We start from the raw sequence: 22976 nt of genomic DNA on the forward strand, positions 1-22976 counted from the left end.
GGGGCACCCTAGAACACACAAGTTGATCTTTTAGCCGTGTGCGGTGCCCCCCTCCACAGTTACACACCTCGGTCATATCGTCGTAGTGCTTAGGCGAAGCACTGTGCCAGTAACTTCATCATCACCATCGCCACGCCGTCATGCTGACGAAACTCTCCCTCGGCCTCAACTAGATCAAGAGTACGAGGGGCGTCATCGAGCTGAACGTGTGCTGAACACGGAGGTGTCGTACGTTCGGTACTTGATCGGTTGGGTCGCGAAGATGTTCGACTACATCAATCGCGTTAACTAATGCTTCCGCTTTCGGTCTACGAGGGTACGTGGACACACTCTCCCTTATTGTTGCTATGCATCACATAGATAGATCTTGCGTGATCATAGGAATATTTTTGAAATTACCGCGTTCCCTAACAGGGGGAACCGAGGCAAAGGTTCCCATCCCATCCTTGTCATCAGGGGAAGAAACAGGAGTACCTTTAGCCCCTTCCTTGGCGGAATTGGCCTCCGACTCCGATGCCTTGGGATTAACCACAAGCACGGGATCAGGAGTGGATTTCATCCCCTCAAGTAATTCTTTAAGCATGGACTTGCTTCGGCTATCATAGACGTCTTAAGTGAAGCCATAGCTTCATTTAGGTCGTCTCGAGTGATCGAAGCCAACTCCACGGCCTCGGGCACTTCCTCCTCGATGTCAACTATACTCTTCAGGTGGTGAAACCCTTAATAAAGAGACAAGGCTATGATACCAATTGAAAGGATCGATATGGTTGACTAGAGGGGGGTGAATAGGCAACTACCAATTTTTAGCTTTTCTTAACAAAATAGGTTTAGCAACAAATAGGTTGTATAGATGTGCAACTAGTTGAGCAACCTATATGATGCTAACAACAATAACAACAAGTGCAAGCAAAAGGTACAATGCAATAATAACTTGCACAAAGTAAAGGAAAGAGATAACCACAAGTGGAACCGATGGAGACGAGGATGTGTTACCGAAGTTCCTTCCCTTTGGGGGAAGTACGTCTCTGTTGGAGCAGTGTGGAGGCACAATGCTCCCCAAGAAGCCACTAGGGCCACCGTATTCTCCTCACGCCCTCACACAATGCGAGATGTCGTGATTCCACTAGTGGTGCCCTTGAAGGCGACAACCAAACCTTTATAAACAAGGTTGGGGCTCTCTCCACAACCAAATTGGAGGCTCCCCGAAACCACGGAGCTTCACCACAATGGAATATGGCTCCGAGGTGACCTCAACCGTCTAGGGTGCTCAAACACCCAAGAGTAACAAAATCCACACAAGAAATTATGGGGGAAGCAAATATCCTTTGGTGGAAGTGTAGATCTAGGTCTCCTCCTTCAATCCCTAGCAAATCAAAAAGTTTGAGTGGCTAGAGAGAGAGATCGGGCAAGAAAGCTTGAAGGGCGTCAATGGTGGAGAGAGAGAGACGCAAGAGGTGAGGGGGTAGGTGGAAGAACCCCCTTTATATAGGAAACCCTAAGATCCAACCGTTATAGCAGTTTTTACACTACAACGGTACAACCGCTCCTCTCCCCAGTACAACCGGGAATCATGGGAAAGCTATTGAAACCCTAACAAGCGGTACAACTGGTCGCTAGAGCGGTAGTACCAGTTATTAGGAATAACCGGACCAACCGCTTCACTACCACTCAACAACCTCCTTGAAATAGAAGGGGGTCACCCTATGGGCGGTGGTCAAGCGGTAGTGCGTCTGGAACAACCGCTTGCTCCTGATGCACGGGGTGGCTAAGTCCCAAGCGGTAGAACCGCTCAGGACACCCGATAGTACTGGTATGCGGAGCATAACCAGAACAACCGGGCCACCACCGCCCAAGTATCGCCCCATCATAGAAACTAGTCCGGTGGTCGGGCGGTACCCGGCCGGTACAATCGCCCAAGGTGCACCCCCAGAGTTCTTCCATTGGGTGGCGGTACTACTGCCCTTGGGGAGCGGTACAACCGCTTGGTGAGAACTTGGGATGTGCAACCCCAGGGTATCACCCCTGGGGCAGTGGTTGCACTGGTACAACAGGCCAGCGGTACAACCGCCCGAGTGGGTGGTACAACCGCTGAGGAGAAACCACTACACCAGCAAGAAACATGGGGGACCTCTCTCTACACGGAACAGAATGAAATGGTGGGTGACAAAAGGAGTGTACATGCAATGATTCACCCAATGCCTTCCGATGAGGATTCCCTCTTGATAGTACAGGTTTCCTATGACCAAAGAAACAAACACGCAGACAACTCCGTCTTCGAACTTTTCCTTCCAGAGGGAATACATAATCGATGCGAACCTGAACATAGAAAACCTGAAGAACTAACCACAAGATTGGAAAACAAGGAGGGTCATCATCATCACCCAAAATAGGGGAAATGTTCTAACACATTTGCTCTTGTGGTCCACATGACCATTGTTCGCACTCTCCTTGATGTGGCTTCTGTCCATCATTGGTCTATTTCTCAACTTGATGTCCAGAACGCCTTTCTCAATGGAGAGTTGCATGAGGAGGTTTATATGCAGCCACCATCAGGATACTATGCTCCCGATGGTATGGTCTGTTGACTTCGTCGCTCCCTCTATGGTCTTAAACAGGCCCCTCCCGCCTGGTTCGAGCGTTCCGCCTCTGTGGTGATTGCCGCTGGTTTCTTGCGCAGTGATCATGATCCGCGTTGTTTGTTCAAAGGTCTCCTCATGGTCGGACTCTTCTCCTTCTCTATGTTGATGACATGATCATCACTGGTGATGACTCTGACTACATTGCCTTTGTTAAGGAATGCCTTGTCTACCAGTTCCTCGTGACTGATCTTGGTCCACTTCAATATTTTCTTGGTACTGAGATCTCCTCGACCTCTGATGGCTTCTACTTATCCCAGGAAAAATATATTCAGGATCTTCTTGCTCGCACTGCTCTTGGTGATGAGCGCACTATTGTGACTCCTATGGAGCTCAACGTTTAGCTGTGTGCCTCTGACGGTGACCCTCTTCCTGATCCCACTCGCTATCGTCACCTTGTTGGCAGCCTTGTCTACCTTATTGTTATGCGTCCCGACATCTCCTATCTTGTCCACATCCAGAGTCAGTTTGTTTTAGCACCCACCTCTGTCCACTAAAGTGATCTCCTCCGTGTTCTACGATATCTTCGTGGCACAATCTCTCATTGCCTTTTCTTTCCCCGCTCCAGCTCTCTCGAGCTCCAGGCTTACTCTGATGCTACCTGGGCTAGTGATCCCTCTGATCGATGCTTGTTGTCTGCTTACTGTGTCTTTCTTGGTGGCTCTCTTATTGCCTGGAAGATAAAGAAACAGACTGCAGTTTCTTGCTCCAGTACATAGGCTAGGTTGCAAGCAATGGCCATGTTGACAGCTGATGTGATCTGGTTACAGTGGTTACTTGAGGATTTTGGTGTGTCTGCTACTACCTCGACTCCCTTGTTGTCAGACAGTACTAGTGCTATTAGTATTGCGCGTGACCCGATGAAGCATGAGCTCACCAAGCACATAGGTGTGGATTCCCACTTTGTGTGTGCTGCTGTGTAGGATCAGACTCTCGCTCTTCACTATGTGCCCTCTAAGTTATAGTTGTCGGACTTCTTCACGAAGGCACAAACTCGAGCGCAACATGGCTTTTTTCTCCAAACTCAGTGTTGCTGACCCACCATGAGTTTGCGGGGGGGGTGTTAGATGTGTATAGTCCCCTTTATGTATATCCCCATTGTTGGGGATATAACTACTGGGTATGACCCGCCTAGGAGGGGTCGGGTCATGCTACGGGCGACTTAAGATGAAGAAGCCTAAGAAGATATGAAGATGGCGGTTCATAAAGCAAGCTTATTGAAGGCCCAAGACGCGGGGGTGACTTGAGTCCCAAAGGGGTGAGCCGCCATATGTTTAACTTGTTCTGTAAGGCAAGTGTTGTTAGAAACCAAGCCGGTCACGTTGTGTGAGTCGGCCGGGACTCTGTAAGCCGCCAGGCCTCAACCTATGTATATAAAGGTGACACCCGGCGGAGGGTTAACTCAAGAAACAATTGATCGGGCACTAGGTCTAGTGTATTCGCTCCCTGGTGATCGAAACACAAGCAATACAATCGAAAGAAGGAGTAGGTTTTTACCTCATTGAGAGGGGCCGAACCTGGGTAAAAACTCTCTATGTCCTTTGCCCCACTTAACCCCTTTAAGCTAACCTAGCTGTGATGGCTCCACACCTAAGTCTTTTTGCTAGGGCATCTGCCGTGTTAAATCCACGACACCCATTGTATAAGGGGTTTCCTGCACTTTACCACACATGTATATGTATTGTCCTTTGGCCCTCAGTGAATACTAGTTGCTCATTATCCAACATCTAGAACACCCGGCAGGTTTAGGGACGGGCAAAAAACTAGCCCCGTGCATGGTGACGGGGATGGGTTTACGATTTTCTTGTGGGGATGGATTTGGCCAGGCAAAACCCGATGGGTTTGGTCCCGGTTGTCATCTTGAGTGCCGAAAATGTGCAATACGCGGTGGGATTCTACACTCCCGGGGAAAATTGCAAGTACTGAAACCGTACGTGATCATCGTGGGAATTTAAAATCCATCGCTCCTGCCCTTCAAAGAGCAGGGTGGACGTCCATTTCACCCTGCTTCATTTCGACCAACGGGGCCCAAATCCCCCACCAGTTCACAACCACCTGTTTTTTCTTTTCTTTTCTTTAGAGCATCTACCGTCGAACTTAGCAAATCCAGCCCTCTAAACGCTGTGGGCGTGCCTGTTCGGTGACAGAACGTGTTAGTTTTATGTTCCTTTTTGTCTGTTCATGCAAGCATGCAGCCAACCCTCTCGTTTTCTCCCTCATATGCCTAATCACTTGCTAGTGATTGGTGGAGATGAAGAGATAGAAAGAAAAGAATGAATAAATAAACAAAAAAGGTGGTCCGGGTGAGGTCGCGTCCTACATGGCAGACTGACTGGGCGTGTTCGCGAGCCCTCAGGCCAACTCCATCGCGCGGCCCCAAACGGACGTCCATTTTGCCCGGATTTTGTCTATTTGGGTAGGGCGATGGGGTCGTGTTCGGGCCTGTCCTGGGATGCGGTGGCCGTGCGCCCAGCGCGCGGCCGCATCCGTTTGCCCCATCCCGTCCGCCAGGGCCTAAATGCCCATATTTTCACATAAAAACTAGTTTGCACGTCCAAATATGAATTGTTTGAAAATTAAAATAGTTTTACAACCCAATCAAAGTTGTCTCCAATAAAAATAGTTTTACAACCAAATCAAATTGTCTTGAATGAACATAAAATGAACCAATACATCTATTGGTTGCCAATGTGATCCCACACGTGCTCAACCAAGTAATTTTGAAGATCCAAATGAGTGTGCCAATCACGCAGCTCATGATGGAACTGGACAAACTGTTCAAACGTGGTCAGTTCTTGGTGCAGGGGCTCAACATTGTCACCTTGATAATCAAATCCTTGGTCGAAGATACTGTCATCACGCTCGTCCTCGACGATCATGTTGTGCATGATCACACAAGCAGTCATCACCTCCCAAAGCTTTCTTTCATCCCATGACAGTGCAGGGTATCGAATGATACCCTATCGGGATTGAAGCACACCAAAAACACGTTCCACATCCTTTCTAGCACTCTCTTGCATTTGGGCAAATCTCTTTCTCTTCTCACCTTGGGGCTTCGAGATTGTCTTCACAAAAGTTGACCACTGAGGATATATACCATCAGCTAGATAGTATCTCTTGTTGTACTGGTGGTCGTTGATCTCAAAGTTGACATGTGGGGAGTGGCCTTCTGCAAGCCTTGCGAAGACTGGAGAACGCTGCAGCACATTGATATCGTTGTGAGAACTTGTCATGCCAAAGAAAGAATGTCATATCCAAAGATCCTGCAAAGCCACCGCTTCTAATATGACAGTGCAAGCTTTGACATGCCCCTCGTACTGGCCCTGCCAAGTAAATGGACAGTTCTTCCACTCCCAGTGCATACAATCTATGCTGCCAAGCATGCCTGGAAAGCCTCTAGCTGTGTTGGTCGCCAACAATCTCTCTGTATCAGCGACAGTTGGCTGCCTCAAGTACTCAGGGCTAAACACCTCGATCATAGACTGGCAGAATTTGTACATTGACATCAAACATGTTGTCTCACTCATACGCACATACTCATCCACCAGATCACCTGGAATTCCATATGCAAGCAAGCAGATGGCCGCGGTGCATTTCTGGTAAGAGGAGAATCCAAGCTTGCCAAGGGCATCCGTCTTGCACTCGAAGTATGGGTCATGAGCAACCACTCCCTCTCGGATACGATTGTACACATGCCTTTCCATACGAAAACGGCGATGAAATTTATCCGGCTTGAACAACAGGGTGTTCGCAAAGTAATCAGCATAGAGTAGGGTGTGGCCTCTCTCCCTGTTGTGTTTCAGGTTGGGAGCACGGCCAATGACTGGCCCCCTATATCGAGGAAGCTGCGGTTGAATGTGGTCGTGAACCACCAGTGCAGCCACCACAAGATCTTCATCATCCGATGACGAATCGTCCGATGAACAAATGAAGTGGTGGAAGAAAAACTCATCACCACTGTCCATACCTTTGTGGGCAAAGTGTCGAACACCTTGCGGTCGTGGTGGCAAAGAGGCCGCGATGATCCCCTCAATGCAGGGGTGGTTGGTGATCGGCTACTGGCCGCTCTGGAGCACTCGTCGGAAGCTGTCGTGGCCGCCGTGGTATGTCGCATGCGGTCGTATCCCCTCTGCCGCCGGCTACGACGGCGAAGGCCAAACCTCCTCCGATTGATGGCCTAAACTACGGCGAAAGCGCGGGCGTGGTGGCAGCCATGTCTTGACGTGGTCTGGTATGGACGGCCGGTGGCTGAGTGGAGGAGGCAGCCGAAGAATAGCGGCGGCGCCGTCGGCGGGGCGGGGCGGTAGAGGGGGTGAAGGCGTTGGAATCGAATGGGACTACTTGTGTCCCCGACAGGCGGGCCACGGGGGGACAAGGGCGTGTGGCGAGCCCGTCCGCGCGATGTCCGTTTCACCCCAAACTCGGCGCAAGTTTGGGCCCGGGATGGGTCGAAAACGGACGGAATCCGGACATTTGTCCGTTTGGGGCCGCGCGGTGGGCCGCGCTATTCGTCCGTTCTACTCCAAACGGACGCACCCGAACAAGATGGGGTCGTGCAGTGGAGATGGCCTTATATCCTCCCTATATTTGTCCTCAATATGAGAGTTCACAGACAGTAGTGATGATATGAGGGGTCTGATTGAGTCATATTTTTGTATTCTCTCTTCTATCCGGTCACTAATCAGACACGTACGCGGACGTTTGAGGAGATTTAAAGATGCCGGTTGTAGATGCTCCTACTTTTGAAAGACACAACCATATTCAGCTTTGATCCGGCAAAACCCCTCCTCGCGCGCCGTAGTAGTAGAAGTGGGAAGCGACTACGCGCGCGTTTGCTTCCCTTCGTCCGTCCCCGCGCGCACCCACCCTGAAGAAGATCCGGTCCGAAGCGGCAACTGAACTGAAGGCAGCCAGCGTCAGACGTGACCGCATGTCGCTTCCCCGCAGTCCAAATTATTGCGGCCAAAACTGTCCGGATGAAAAGAGAAAGCAAAGGCAGATCCCGGACCGTGGTGTGACAGCAACAGAGCCTCTCTCCCCCCACTTTTCCCCGACCTGCCCTGCGCGGGAGAGTTGACATGCATCGAACACACACGAATTTTCACTCTCAGCTCCGAGAATAAACGTCCCAGATGGGAACAAAGCGTTCCTTGGGGGCGTCACGCATCGTGTTCATGCTACATGGCACTTGCCAGGACATACAAATAGAATAATTGGCGGGACGAAGAGTCTGGGTCAAGGCGTCCGTGTACAGTTCGGTTGTTGTGGTCCTTGTGGATAAGCATGAACGGCGCCGGTGCATGCATCATCGGTGATGTCCCTTGCTCTCCAGCCCCCCCGTCTCTCCTCGGAATTCAACGCAACCCCCCGCCGTCTCTCTCTTTATCGCGAGTAGAGTAGGGACTGCTGGGGAGGGAGAGCTGCAAGCGCAAAACCTCTCCATGATCGTCACCTTCTGTTTTCTGTTTTGTCCTTCAAGCTGGGTACCATCCTTCTGCTACATATGATTTCAATTTTGTGAAGATCAAAAGGAAGGCTAATGGCGTTGCTCACGAGATTATAAGGTTTAGTTTTGTATCAGGATCAGATACTGAGTAGTATTCCGCCCTGCGTGGTTCATTTTCCGACGAACGATTGTAAGACTACTATTTCAGTTTTTAAAAGGGAAAGTACATATGCTTAGTGTGATTGATACTTGTACAACGATATTATTTCTTATTAAAATAACAACATGGTCTTTAGAAACATAGTACAGGAGGCACACCGCCATAACCACGCATGAGGGGGAAAGACAGACGACTAGGGTTTCCCGAGCTAGGCAACTGCTTTGAAATGAGAATTTTCGACAGAGATCGTTCCTTCAGGTTAGTAATCGATTAGATCCATTTTGACTAAGCTTAAGCATGGCTTGCCATTTTGATGCTCATGCAGCCGCCGTTGGCGGCGAGGTGGAGAAACCATGGTTTAATTTGTGGATTGGCCGTGGAGTTTGGGTTGCTCTACCAATGGCTAGGATAGTAGGGTTCAGTCTAGGTGTCTCATTGGTGCTGGTGAGGTGCCAAAGGCGTGATTGGTGTTGGTGCGTGTGGAGCTTTGGTCAGGGCTAAATGGTCCCGTCTTTGTTTACGTTTAGTCTAGGTGGTCTTCGACATCATCCTTTCGTGTTTTGCTCAACGAAGCACCATCAATTCCGATTTCGACGAGAAGCTAGTGAGATTAGGCCTCTCCGTTCTATTTGAACGGATCTGGGATGGTTGTCCAGCACTCCTCACTACTTTCTTCTCGTGGATAAACGATGGTGATCTGATTCACAATTCGTTGTTGCCAGCTATGACCGGCGGCTTCTTGGCCGCTGGCTTAGAGAGTGATTCATAGGCCAAGAGGTAGCATCGAGTTTTGCTCACGCCATGACCCGGCAAGTGCAGGAGAAAGACGACGTCGATACACCCAAGGACTTGTGTCATTTACCGTTTTTATAAGGATGGTGTTGCAGGGGTTTGACATTTGAATTATAGCATTGGCCTTGTCCTCCCTGAGGGTTTTTTTTTTCGTATAGTAGGCAAACGTATTGCGGGTGAAGAGCCATTTCGCCGGGAGTCCCATCCACAAAAAGCCCAAACCGGCCGCCCCCCAGTTGGCCTTGTCCGCTTGCTCTCGGCGCGTGATCCCTTCCTGCTTCGTCTCGCACCAACTTCCCCACTGGCTTCGGCTGGCTGGCTTCTCCCTTCCCCTCTCCCGCCTGATTTTACTAACCGCTTCTGGGATTATTAGCGCGCGAGACCCACCGCTATAATAACGCCGCTAGCGACTACCCAGTGGCTGCTTAATACGACACGCATCGTGTTTCTGCCTGGCTGTTAGCGCGGCCGGCTACTAGCTCAGCTCAGCTAGGGTTAGGGTTTGCGGGGAGCGCATGCGCCTGGGATGATGACGCCGCAGCGGTCGCCGGCGGTGATGGCGGGGGGAGGAGGCGGAGGGGGAGGTGGAGGCGGGGGTGGCGGGACGCCGGCGCTGCACTACCTGAGCGGGCCCTACGGGGACACCACGTACACCAAGGTGTTCGTGGGGGGGCTGGCGTGGGAGACGCGGAGCGAGGGCCTGCGCGCGCACTTCGAAGCCTACGGGGACATCCTCGAGGCCGTCGTCATCACCGACCGCGCCACCGGGAGGTCCAAGGGATACGGATTCGTGAGCACGCTCTCTTTCTCCTCTGTTTCTTCTTTCCTGCTGTGTGTTCATGGGGAGGGTTTGATTCTCGAGCTGGAGTTTTGTGATCTTTTGGCCAGAGATTTGTGGGGATCAGGGTTTGGGGTTCAATTGGGGAGGTTTGTGGCCTCCGACGGTGGTGATCGGCTTGCAAGGCTTGTGAATTTGGGAGTTTTGCGGTACTAATAATAGAGCAAGCTCGGGGAGCTGGTTGCTTTGGGGCGGTAATAGGGAAATAATTTGACTCTGGCGCGGGGATTGATTGCCAAGCTTCGTTTTTCGTGAGACCTGGGGTGTCCATGTTGAAACATTTTTAGCTGCTTGGGAAGTTTTTAGGCCTCTAAATTGGACTAGAATTTAGGTGTTCCATCATGAATTGCGGAACTATTTGAAGTGAATGTGGAAGCAATTTCGTTTTGTGGAGGGAAATTTGGGGAATTGTGTTTCATGATGTTAATTTTCTCTTGATTTTGTGTGGACATGTGTACAGGTGACCTTCCGGGATCCAGATTCGGCGAGGATGGCCTGCATGGATCCCTATCCAGTAATTGACGGGCGGCGTGCCAACTGTAATCTTGCCATCCTGGGGCGACCTGGACCAGCTGTGCCTTTTGGTCAGTCTCTGACCTGGTTTTCTGTTGTCCCAGTTACAATTTTTTGAACTGCCAAATGTCTGTTGAGTTCTTTCCTGCAGCTTAATTTTTTGGCCAGCTGGTTTAATTTAAAAGTCAATGTCTGTTTCCAGTGTATTAGAGTTGTCATAATCATCCCATTTTCTATCATTTCAGAGTCTTACTTTTGGGCATGCCTGTTTGTTTCAACTGCTGCCTTGTAACTCACGATAGAAGAGAATAAAAGGATTTTTGTCACTACTCATGAAGTTAATGTGTAGTCCCATGCCCAATTCTTCAGTGTCAGAAGGCTAAACTGCAAAAATGGTTATGGGCTCAACAATGAAAAGAAATGTGAGTTATTTAAAACAAATAAAAGAAAGAAGCTTGAGAGCTACTAGTCATATGCTAGATGTTTGTGAAGCTTTAGTGCATTACTTGAATGAAGGGAAGATTAGGTAACAGACAGTGGACTGCTCATGAGTTGGTGGCTAGTAGAAAGTGTAGGACAATCATATTGGTTTTTGGATAAGGAAATCTTTGATTACAAGTCAGACATCTTTTGCATAGTTTGCAACTTGCGATGAAAGATGTTCATAATCACAAACACAAACACAAACAGTTTACCCAAACGCAAGATCTTTGCTTCTGATGGAATGCACTTTTACAATAGGAGGTTGTAACATTTGCTAAATTAGCTTGAAAAATAATTATTGTACTGTACCACTATTAGTTTTCTTGGAAGATCAAAATAGGCAGACTAGTACGCATCCAATAGAATGGCCAAATTTTATGTTGAGATATTGCTCCTGGACTCCTGGTCGATGGACACTCATAAAATGTTTGTGCTTATAAATTTAAAATTTTATGAGTTTGTTCTACATTTATCTTTGGCAGGACCGAGTAAAAGAAATATAGTTATTAAGTTATCTTACTGGTTTATGCTTTTACTTTTTTAGGCTCTTGTGTGTATATTCAATTATTGTAATAGTTTTCCTCCTTTTTAATGTGGTTATTATAGGACCTATAAGGCCGGTCATGCCATACAATGGAGGTGCGGCGGTTCCAGGAGGCATGTATGTACCAAGCCCAACATATCAGCAATCCCCCTACAACTACTCGCAGGCTCTTGTGTACCCCCCTTATGGGTAGGTTAGCTGTTCATTCGATGCATCGTTGGCAAATATCATGCACAGCTGACGATATGATCTGTTAGGCTGTCTGGCACACTGATTAAAGCTGTAGCTAGTCTGGAATTCTATGCTTTACAGCATTGCCAGTCTATATGATGTTGTCGTGCTAGACTATCTGCTTATTTCCAATTGAACAGCCTGGCTACTGCAAATAATAATCCATTGTTTTTGTCATTGCAGGCCATCAACATATGGACCCGAATACTTGTATCCACAGGTTGAGAACTCGTCCATAACTTTATATATTGGTTCTATTATTTTTGCTTTTGCTAATTTATTGTATTTTTAGCTTTGTAGAATGCCTATGGTCCATATGTTGGACAACAGTATGTCCCGGTGTATGGTGGTCCCAGAACAGTAGGGCCAGCGGTTTACCCGTATGGGCAGTTCGGCCAACCTGTACCAAGTGATCATTCTTATTCACCTGGCTATGTGCCAGGTCACCTTCTCCCACTATCTAATCAAAATGCTGCAAATGCGCGTGCATCAGCGGTTCCGCAACAATATCCTCCAGGTAAGAAATCAGTTGGTGATAGTTGACAATGTCTTGCACACAACTACGTTGTATTCCTCGAAGTTCTAACACATGCCTCATTTGTGGAAACAGGAGCTCCACACCCTCAGCAACAGCTCTTGCTCCCTGCTCGTGTGCAACAGTTCCCACCAAACAACGTCTCCGAACAAATGTCGGGATGACAAAAGGGATGCCAGCGACAAATTGGAGGTGCGTTAGCCTTGGTCAAACAAACTACAATTCCTGCCTGCCAGGCTGTTGTGACATCCAGCCTTCCTTGTTTGCAGGTATCCTCTAGTCTGCAGCAGGACTAAGAACAGCAGTACTGCTAATTGGGCGGCGTGCTTCTTTTCTTGCAAACTGTCTTCTTTTGCATTCTTAAAGGTTGGCCACTACATTGATCTTAACATTGCCATTAGTTAGCCCTTTTATTGGAAGTGCTGCCTGGGCTGAATTATATTATTTCTCACTCTATTTCAGGTTGTCCTTATCCATGGTTACTTGCAACACTTATAATGTGAATGTTAGGCCGCTCCGTTGGATGGGGCGGGAAGCACAGAGCAAGAGCTGGAGAATGAAACCACTCTTGCTCTGTTCAGTCAGTGTCTTGTACATTCTCCATCCCCTGCAGGAATTCTGATAGCTGGTGGTCTGTGCCTGGGGCCAAACTGGATGCCCGAAAAGGAGTTCGGACATCCAACATGTGTATAGTAGTAGTAGCTCATGTAGGGTTCAAATCTTAGAACAGTTCAATTCTTTCGGTCGCATCTGGTTCATGCTGTGTATATCCATTCTCGTCCTTCTCGTGTCATGTGTGAATGTGGTTGTATAGGTCTTTCAGTGTCATAGTGTCTTTCTATTGGCTGTGTAAATTATTATCCCTAAACTGAACTTGCATACCAGTTACATCACCGTGTAATTAAATAAGGCCAATTCTACCCTGTAAAAATAATATGATTCGTTGCAAGTTGCAGCGCATGGAAGAATTGCAGTTGTCTACATGTTCAAATTCAAATGCTCTCAACAAACAGCTTACCTCCTGAAAAAGTAATGAAATAAAAATGTTTATTTTCACCATGGTTTACTTGCACCTCATATTACCCAGTTTTGGCTCAAAAGTGCATCCAGCTGAATTATCTGCTTTACGTGCATCCTCAAATGGATGATCAAAGAGATAGTGTTGCAATGTCATTAATTAAGCACATTTACCATATGCAGTGTTAAAGCAACGGATATGCATGGGGATTTTTATATCCTTTTAGAACTATGGCCAACAATAAGTACATGGGGTAATTTCAGACGCAAGGGTGAAGCAGTGATTTCAAATCCAAAGATTGATTTGTCTCCCTCCATTTTTATTTACTTCGCATATTAGCTTTGTTTCAAGTCAAATACTTTGTAAACTTCGGCCAAGTTTATACAAAAATTTATTAACATCAACAATACCAAATCAATACCATTAGAATCATCATTGAATATATTTTCATATCATGTATATTTGTCATTGTGGATATTTAGATTGTTTTCTATAAACTTGGTCAAACTTTACAAAGTTTGACTTACGTCAAAGCTAATATGTTGAGTATATGAAAATGGAGGGAGTACTCTGATAGCTCACATAATACTCCCTCTGTTAACAAATATAAGATGTTCTAACTTTTTTTAATATATATATATATATATATATATATATATATATATATATATATATATATATATATATATATATAGACACGTTTTAGTGTGTCACTCATTTCGGTCCATATGTAGTCCATATTGAAATATCCAAAACATCTTACATTTGTGAAGGGAGGGAGTAAAAGGATTTGGCAGAGTTGAGAAATTTTTAGGTGCGCAACATATTTTTGTGTGTCCTCCAAGGCATCCATGTGCCAAGGTCCTCATAGCTCATCTGCTAAACAACAGCTAACCACTGTAACATTTCATCCGTTTACATGAACACTGCACTATGTTTATATATTGACAAAAAGAATTACAAACACAACCTACTGTGGATCAAATCATAAGAAAAACAGGACATTACAAAAGCAATCATACTTCAAATGGTTTTCTCTAGTAACACGGCTGATGCCGTGGCACGTGTTACTATATACAGTTTGCCCCCAGTTCAAGGTGACGCTATCGATGGAATGGGCGCACACGAAACCCTCTGCATTACAGGGTCATTAGAAATTACCTTAGCGCATACCAGGCTCAAAAGAGTGCCAAGTCATCAGGAATGATCCTCTGGCCACATGTTCAGATGATAGAGCTCATTAGCTGAAGTGGATGTAAGCAAAAATGTATTTTCCTCTTTATGCCTGATATCTGGACTAGTAATATGCACTGCAAAAGTTAGGACATACGCAGATCAGAGTTGTTGATAACATATGTGTAGCGCTATATGGAAGTGGTTAGAACTAGGGAGAATCTTGACCTTGAACTCCAGGATCTTGAAGGGCTCATTCAGGATGTCAGAATGTTGACACAAAATCATGCGCCTAACAGGACAGGAATGTGCCATTATACTTCTATCATGGGGCCTATTGATGATTTGAAGATTTTATACAGCGCGTGTTGAACATCTCCAGAGCTATGCTCGCAGCGAATCAGATCAATCAACAGTGGGAAAAAGCGGGGCAGTACTCTCCTAAATGAATTCTTCTCTAGGTTATGCAGTAACTGCATCGCTAGAAGAACCAACGGGGTCCTAGCAGACAGCTCCTCTTGCTTGGCAGCGCCCAGTGGCACTATGCAATGTAAAGTTTGATTGCCGTGAGAAGCTTCATCAGATGGTCCATTCCCGGCGCACTTCAGATATGTCCGCAGTATTTTCTCACAGGCATCAAGTAGTCGTGTTTCTATGTCCATGTCTTCCGATAAAAATGGATACCCATGGAGCACAGCTTGGAGAAGCTTGAGGTAGCTTTGGTATGTCTCATTCTCGAAATGGACAACTGCTGGCTCAGATGCCTCCAGAAGGGAACATGCTTTATGGAATTTCATCTGTAACGAAGAGTCTGAGCTCACTTCACTTGCATGAGTTGCAATACTTGATATCATCTCCAAAAGAATGCTGATGTGCTCAACATGAAGATATTTTCCCTGCTCCTCGTACAATTTAATAATGCCCTGTGTACAAGGAAAAAACTGAGTATGGTGTGGGAAGAATGGAAGAGAAAAAGACTTGATTGTCGGGATCACTACAGCACAAGACCTTAGGTATTACCCAGTAAAGGAAGATATTTAGCGGTAATTGCCTTTGGCTCCTAGGTGCATATGCACCCATTGTCGAAATACACATTTCGAAAAGTTGAAAAATTCGGAACAAAAATCCCGCGTGTATATCCGGACATTTTATGTGTGTGCACAAGGTTTACTTCAACACAACTGACATCAATAAACTCCCTTATGGTAGAACCAAACTGTCCCATAGAGGCACTTGGACCTAATTTGATTTAAAAGGGTGCCATGGGGGAAATGGGAAAGCACTCTATTCAATGATCCTCAGAACCCCCTATTATCCTAACAATCTCCTCTCTTTGTCCTAACAACTCATTATTCTACTCTGCTCTTTCAGAAGTCGGTGTCTAATTGAGGAGAAAACCAACTAGGCACTAGCTATTAAGGCTAATGAATTCTAAGACACCTGTGTAGAAAATGAATCAAGCCTATTCCAGTCCATCTAGCCAGATGCCCAAAGCCAAACTGTGTAAAAGATCAAATAGGTCCTTATATGTTTTTGCATTTTACCATCCAAAAAGGATCTCTAAATCAAAATTAAAGCATACACGAGTATGAGTGTCTTAGCAAGATTACATGAGAACAGAGTGTTGCTCAGTTGGCTAGGTGCATGAGTGAAAGACAAGCCCGCCTGCATTTGGTTCTAGGACTCCATAGGTGGCTCACAGTTGTCTCGTTTATATAAAAAAAGAATAGGCGCTAGTCCCCGTAGATCTAGGCAAGATAATGTAAATTGGTCCGATTTGATTAACAAAAAGCAAGTACCTGAACGATTAAGAGTATTAGGGCCATATGATTTTTCAGTTTGACAATGGCGTAAGAAGTTGTCTCCATATTAGCTTCGTCTTCATCGTTGCTATAAATTTCATGATCTGAATAGTGATCAGCTTCCGAATAAGATTCCATTCTATCTGGAATGTCGATGTCTTGCATCATCCTTACAATTTTAGAGAACACAATAAAGGTTTGTGTTGATGATTCTTTGAAGCAGAGAAGAACATCCTTCCATTCCTCCTTGGAAAGTTTACTGCCAACTCCCTCCGCCAACCGTAACAAAGCAGATACACCGATGGTAGCAGAGTGTTTATAGGGACTTCTGATGAAATACGCAACAATAGATGCAACTCTTGCAAGTTCTGGCCGCATCACGTCAAAGAAATCAACAAATAAACCCACTAGAGATTTCACTGCCAATGTTTGTGTTTCAAGAGTTGAAAAATCACCCTCGGTGCCGTTTGATGTTAAGGTCTGATCATTGACCCTAGACCTTTGATTGCTAAACAGAGGATAAACAACAGACTCTAATATACTGGTCCAAAAGGACTGAGAAAAGAGGTGCCCATGATCCTTCAGAATATCAAAAAGCACTCCTACAGCACTTTTCCCAATGGTCAGCCTTGGATCAGTTGTCAATCTGGCTAAACCTGAAAAGGCAAGAAAACCAAAAGGAAAAAATAAATATTTATCAATTTATCTTAAAATTCTCTATGTTTTCATATTTTTCATCTAACAAGGTTCACACTGCATACATAAGTAACTAGCACTTCCACAAATGAAGAAGTAGTGTTGTACCTTCAAGGAGAGGAACCCAGAAGGAAACATAATCATTCTTGTTCACAATGGCATTTCCTTCTGACATGTCTGAATTCCTGGGTCCATCGGCACCCTTATCTTGACAGACAAATCCTTCGTCGGCAAGTTTAACAGCACAGAACCGGAGAAATGCAATAGCATTGAGACTGGCCTCGCTATTAAATTGGCTACTTGTAAATGCAATAAGACATTGGACACAATCTGTAAATGTTGTGGCATCTGTCTCGGTTATGTATCGAAAGTAGTCACGGACAATTCTTTCCATAGTCCCAAATGCCACTAGGACAGTACTCTTCGTATCATCAACCGCAGCAGAAGTAAAAACCTGGACATTGACAAATAAAAAACAATGAATAACATTGCTAGCTTTATTTTTCATGGACTAACCACATTAACTCCAGATGTGAACTTATCCAAGGCACTCTAAGTAAACTAAAATTAACCAATGAAACAATACATACCGTAAAAACACCCTTCCAGCCAGATTTTATGTTGTTAACTCGACTTAGGACCATCTGTGAGACACATCGAACAATTAGCTCACGCACTTCTGGAACATTACTCTTCTGCATAACAACCACGAAGGGTTGAAGGAACTCATTTTGGAAGTTATAGTTTGCCAGTTCCTCTCTTTCCAAAAACTTCATTGCTAACTGCCTTAGAGAGTCCATTACAAACATTGCAACAGAAAGATTTTCTAATAATCCGACAGACACAAAAAATTCTGATAGAACTTTCCAAATTCGAGACCACACCAAACGTATGCGGTTGATATTGTAATGCCTGCACAAACAAAATCCAGAATTAGACTAGCTAAGATTACTGAGTCATGGCTATTGTATGCTACTTAAAACTGTTAGTTTTATGTGTGGATCTCAAGAATTTTCTTACGCGATCTCTACTATTTTTGTAAGGCAGAAGATACGAGGATCTGACGGAGACTGTAACTCAGTCATTGAGACCTTGCAAAGAGCTTTCACAAAAGCAACAATGGCATCACTGTTTAACCTTTGACTATGGGCAAATATATGATTCAACTCAACAATGCCTATCTGGTCCAGCAAATTTATGTTTGATATGAAATTATTGATCTGTTCAGGAGTAACCAATGCTGAGGCACTGGTTTTTGCAACAGTGCTATCATAAGAACCCCCTCTAACAGCAGCCATCACGGCAGGATTCTGAAGAGCATTGGCTCTCTTCGAAGGTAGAACAGAAGTAGACATCTGATTTTTTCCTTCTGACTCAACCATAGGCACTGTCAGAAATGAAGCATCAGTAGGTACCCCTTCTCCAAGCAAATGTAAATGTTCAAACCGTGATAAACATGTTAGCACGTGCTCCCAAGCTTCCTGCAAGTAATTTCCATCTTCGATTGCGATAGAAATTATAGCCTGTTGAGAAAAAAAACAAGTAAATACATCATTCAGCCACTTTGAAACGTCAGATATGTCTAGCTGCTTACCGGTGAAGTATATCAAGAACAAAAAATGGACTTCTATCACCAACATTGAGTATACCCTCCCAAAATAAGGATTGTTCAACAAAAATTGGCATATTTAATGGTAATCATTTTTTCAAAATAACATCAAGAACATAATCCATAAAAATCACTTTTCAGACGGTTCAAACTCCAATATGCTCAATGTCAGAAGTTTTATTATGCTCACTAAAAATCAGTCACAAAAATCCTGCAGCAGCACTATTTGTAGGTGAGCAGTGGGTGGTTGCAATTCTGACCCTCACTGTGTTTTAAGTTTGTACTTTTCGCTTTCAAGGAGAGCACTGAAATACCAAAAGGGGCAAAAGGACAGTAGATTATATGATTACATTAAACACCAAACCATATGCAAGATATGAAATTTGTATAAGCTGGTGCAACCAATTTGCACACAAGGAGAGTGGCAGAAGTAAGAATTTGCAAGTAACAAGCTAGAATATATATGATCCAAAGATCCATAGCATCAAATATGCCTAGTTTTGAAGAACTGATTAGATAAAGAAACATTTAATAAATTTCACAAAAGCAATATGCTTTCATTGACATCCTACCTTAACAGCGTCGACATTCTTCTGTTTCATGTCTGCAGCAGAATGGAGGGATGTGAATTTGGCTATGGATGTCAAAAAGGCATCTCTCTGTGTCTGCAGGCACATAACAGAGGTGACATGCACTGCCGATCTTAATCCAATTAAACACTGTGATGTAGCAGCCTTGTCATCACTTTGGTCTAGTGTCACACTGAACGCAGCCATCATAGGAGCCCAACAGGCCTCCATCATGAACCTTAAAATGGTTGCATCAGCAACAATATAAAACACAGACCTGCATGCACAAGCTTAAGTTCATAAAGTATCATTCAACATATAAGTATCCTAACAAAGATAAAATATGCTGATCTTACTCTGATTTCCCATGCTTTGCTTTAAATTTCTCATGTATGTGCTTAATGAGCAAGTCATTTGCACCGTGTGCCTTGTCTTCTGTCAGTCCCCAATTGACAAGGTTCATAATGTTGTCTAAGCCTAGAAGCTTACTTACGCTGTTGGTTTGCTTGGTTTGTGCAGCTGAAGAATCAGCACTCATTTTGATCTCATTGCTAACAATTTGGTCGTACAATGTACTTAAGTAAGCTTCAGGTAAATCCTTCCCATCATCAATTCCCCTGTTATTGCGCATAAAATCAGCCTTAGACATCTGCACAGAAAAAATCTCCATTATTACATGTGCGCCATTCCCGGATGATAACATAGGCAGATTTGACTTGCCTTATCCTTCACCATGACACTGTGAGCATCAGTGTTTAGCAAGATCACAGAATAAGCAAGAATATAAGCGGTATCTGCACTGGTAAAAACATTTGGGTTGCATTTACAGAAGCGTTCAGCAAATTTTTCCATGATCCTGTCAATTTTCTGTGCTTCCCCTGGTAACCTGAAACCTCGCAGAAAGAATCTAATTGCCTCACCGAAATCCAACCCTTTAAAGTTTAGTGCATCCACATAGGCATGCATGACTTTGAGAGGAAACTCGTCTCTTTCACCCAAATAGTCTCCAACCATTGTTGCATTTAAGCCAGCAGTGTTTATCAAGAAAGAAGCCACATCTTCCGGGGACTGGCCTAACTTCTTGCTTCGAATGAGAAAGTCAATACCTTTGGAAGGTTTTCTGTTAAACAAGGCAATTCCTTTCTGCAGAAGGAAACATAGGTCTGTCAGTAATCCTTTAAAAGAAATAGTTTCTACCTCAAGAAATAGAAACAGTTAAAAGTAGGCAATCATTTACACCTGAAGTTCTATTTTGTAAGCACGTCGTTGCTCAACTGAAGAAGAATCAGATACGTCAGAGCTACTAGACTCAGATTGCAGATCATAATCCATTCCTGTCCCTTCTTCTCCATTATGCATATTATGATTGTCCACCGAACTTAGTACTTCAGAATTTATAGGGAGAACCTCACCAATTCTCAGCTGCTGGTCCATCCATGAACCCATTGATTTGATAACAGTTGCAAGGCACTTGACAGATTCAATTCGAAATGTTTGGTCTTGTGCAACAGTTAGTGTCGTTGTTGATCCATCAGGGACACCTAAAGCCGTCTTAAGTAGTCCGTTCACAATCCTGTAAACAGCGATGGAATTAAATTGCTTTGCTGTGAAATTAGAAAGAGAACGCCATATTTTTTTTCCAGTAGAAATTGCACATCTAGAACTGTATACTGTACCCTTTGTATAGACTGTTCACTATATTTGATAAGAACGTAAGAATACAAATGTATCTTATTAACCAACGCAAACCTTCATCAAGAATAAAGCTAGCGTACCTTTCAAAAATGTTCGGTGCATCGACGTCACAATCATAGTTCACAAAGATATCAATAATAACCTGAGGTTCTTTACAAATCTTCTCCAGAAAGTTTAGAACTGTCATTTTTTGCAAAAAGCTAGGCTGAAGAACATTTTCAAGAACCCTTAGGACAAGCATAGGAAAAAATATTCCAATTTCCTCCTTCAAACCAGATCTAAACCTTAACAGAAGACCCATAAAAATGGAGCACAGAAGCTGGAAAACACTCATTGCTGACATGGCACTGTTCTTCAACAAGGATAAACAAAGGTACTGCTTGATTGCTTCAAGATACCTGAACAAGCAGAAGAAAAAACAGTGATATTAGTAGGATGCCCTTTCTAGTGAACCCTGCGCTCAATTCAATTTGGAATGATCAAATGACTTAACCAGCTTCCATTATGGAAATTTTGGTGTGTGATTAGATGAAACATTTCAGTACGAACAAATACTAAATTTTAGATTATAAATCAGCAGTACTGATTATTGTGTTAGTTCCAACTGCCAAGTGGCATCATCAAACTCGCTCCATCACTGTCTGTTATCAATGCATAGGCTATGTAGCTCTGATATTCGCTTCTCAGTTCTCACCCACCTGCTTGGTGTCCTTAACGACCTTTTTGTATGATTCTTTGCTGGGAGAACCACAATGAATTGAATTAGAAGTTACTGCAATACAGGCTGACACTGGATAATCTGGTTCATTATTCATCAGTACTAACATGAGGTTCAGGCTCTAGTACAAAGGAACATAAATCAAATATCAATAGTTCTAACATTTAGTATGTTCATGAATTCCTCGATGATCTAGAGCATACATCATCCAAAGTTCCAAACACAACCAAATTCACGAAACAAGTACCAATGGTTCCTCCATCAGACAAATCCTCATGTGACCAACCCATATGGCAGTTAGGAGTGTTCAACCATGATCTGAACACGAACAGTGAAAAAATTGCCGATCAGTGTTGCGGTTCATTTCCCTTCATTAACCTCATACGGCATGGCAGAGTCAGTAAAAAATGACAAGTGGTTTTCATGGGTTGGATTAGAACCGTTTTTGACACCCCTGATAGCAGTCGATCGAGCAGATTACACAGAAACAACACGCGCAGATGTCATCTCTATAGAAAAAATGACACGCTACTCTCCTGGGTTTTTTTAACACTCACTGTTGGCAAGTAAAGTTTACTCCATCGTCCATTTTAACCTCTCTCCCCTACCCCTACCATTTTGGCATGTTAAGATTCAGTAGAACAATAATATTTATGGAAAGAGGGAATGCAATAAATTCTGATGTATATAATTAAAAGAAGCATAGCTATGTGTGCATACTTCTCATTTGTCTTCCAGAACGGGCCGGCATTGTCGACGACCATCCTAAGTAGCTCAAGTGACAACACCTTCCCCCGGAGAAGTACTGGATCATCCGGGTTATCCGGCGTGGCGAACTTCATGGACAGTTTGCAGAGGTTTTTGAACAACGCCAGTCCATCCTCCCTGATCCTGCTCATGCTCTCATCCTCCCCGCCTCTGTCCCCCTCGGGCGGCACATGCGCGGCATCCTCTGGCGCGTCGCTCCCCTCCATCGCCTCATTTATGAACGTCTGCGCCGCCTGCACGACGCTGGAGTCGTTGAGGCTGCGGTCGGAGAGGTCCATCATGTCGGCAGCTGAGACGGTGCGCACGCGGACGTCTATGGCGTCCGCCTCCACGCGCGCGAACACGACGACCAGCACCTGCGCGAGCGCCAGCTTGGCGCAGAGCTGGTTCCCGCCGCTGGCGCTCCCCAGGTACAAGTTATAGCACGCCTTCACCATCTGGCCAAGGCACTCCCCGCGGACGGAGACCGAGGGGCAGCGCGCGAAGGCGACGAGCACGCGGAGCGCGGCGATCTCGAGGGCGTCGTCGCCGAGGCCGCCGCACGAGAGGACCGCGGCGAAGAGCCTGGAGACCGGCGAGGGGTCGGATGGGGCGACGTCGCCGAGGAGAAGGCGAAGGGAGAGGAGGCTGGCGACGCACTCGAGAGCGGGCTCGGCGACCTTGGGGGAGCCGGGATCGAGGGCGAGGAGGAGCGCCTGGAGCGCGGCCTCGGCGACGGGGGCGGGGAGACCAGGGATGGGCGAGGCGGAC

At 45.3% G+C, this 22976-nt stretch overlaps 2 protein-coding genes across 2 annotated transcripts; one reads left to right on the forward strand and one right to left on the reverse strand.

The window, feature by feature from the left end:
• Positions 1 to 9284: 9284 nt before the first annotated feature.
• LOC119337965 (RNA-binding protein 24-A-like) lies at positions 9285 to 13161 on the forward strand. The gene is made up of 8 exons (XM_037610251.1): positions 9285 to 9824; positions 10333 to 10456; positions 11475 to 11601; positions 11827 to 11863; positions 11944 to 12160; positions 12254 to 12370; positions 12448 to 12544; positions 12641 to 13161. Exons 1-6 carry the CDS (start codon positions 9561 to 9563, stop codon positions 12340 to 12342), a joined length of 858 nt encoding a protein of 285 aa, XP_037466148.1. The 5' UTR covers positions 9285 to 9560; the 3' UTR covers positions 12343 to 12370; positions 12448 to 12544; positions 12641 to 13161.
• An 871-nt stretch (positions 13162 to 14032) lies between these two features.
• LOC119339097 (brefeldin A-inhibited guanine nucleotide-exchange protein 1-like) lies at positions 14033 to 22975 on the reverse strand (the record flags this gene model as incomplete). The annotated part of the gene is made up of 12 exons (XM_037611264.1): positions 14033 to 14506; positions 14598 to 15292; positions 16169 to 16827; positions 16976 to 17321; positions 17458 to 17779; positions 17888 to 18390; positions 19049 to 19322; positions 19402 to 19694; positions 19766 to 20188; positions 20285 to 20618; positions 20821 to 21138; positions 22179 to 22975. Coding segments are annotated over 11 exons (4878 nt in total), but the record flags the coding sequence as incomplete, so codon positions are not given.
• Position 22976: the final 1 nt, after the last annotated feature.

Source organism: Triticum dicoccoides, chromosome 7B (genome assembly GCF_002162155.2).
Source record: "Triticum dicoccoides isolate Atlit2015 ecotype Zavitan chromosome 7B, WEW_v2.0, whole genome shotgun sequence".
NCBI lineage: Eukaryota > Viridiplantae > Streptophyta > Magnoliopsida > Poales > Poaceae > Triticum > Triticum dicoccoides.

Coding starts and splice junctions, on each gene's coding strand:
- LOC119337965 (XM_037610251.1), top strand. CDS start 9,561: ATGATGACGCCGCAGCGGTCGCCGGCGGTGATGGCGGGGGGAGGAGGC. Junction 10,457..11,474: donor TGGACCAGCTGTGCCTTTTG/GTCAGTCTCTGA, acceptor TGGTTATTATAG/GACCTATAAGGCCGGTCATG. Junction 11,864..11,943: donor CCGAATACTTGTATCCACAG/GTTGAGAACTCG, acceptor TTAGCTTTGTAG/AATGCCTATGGTCCATATGT.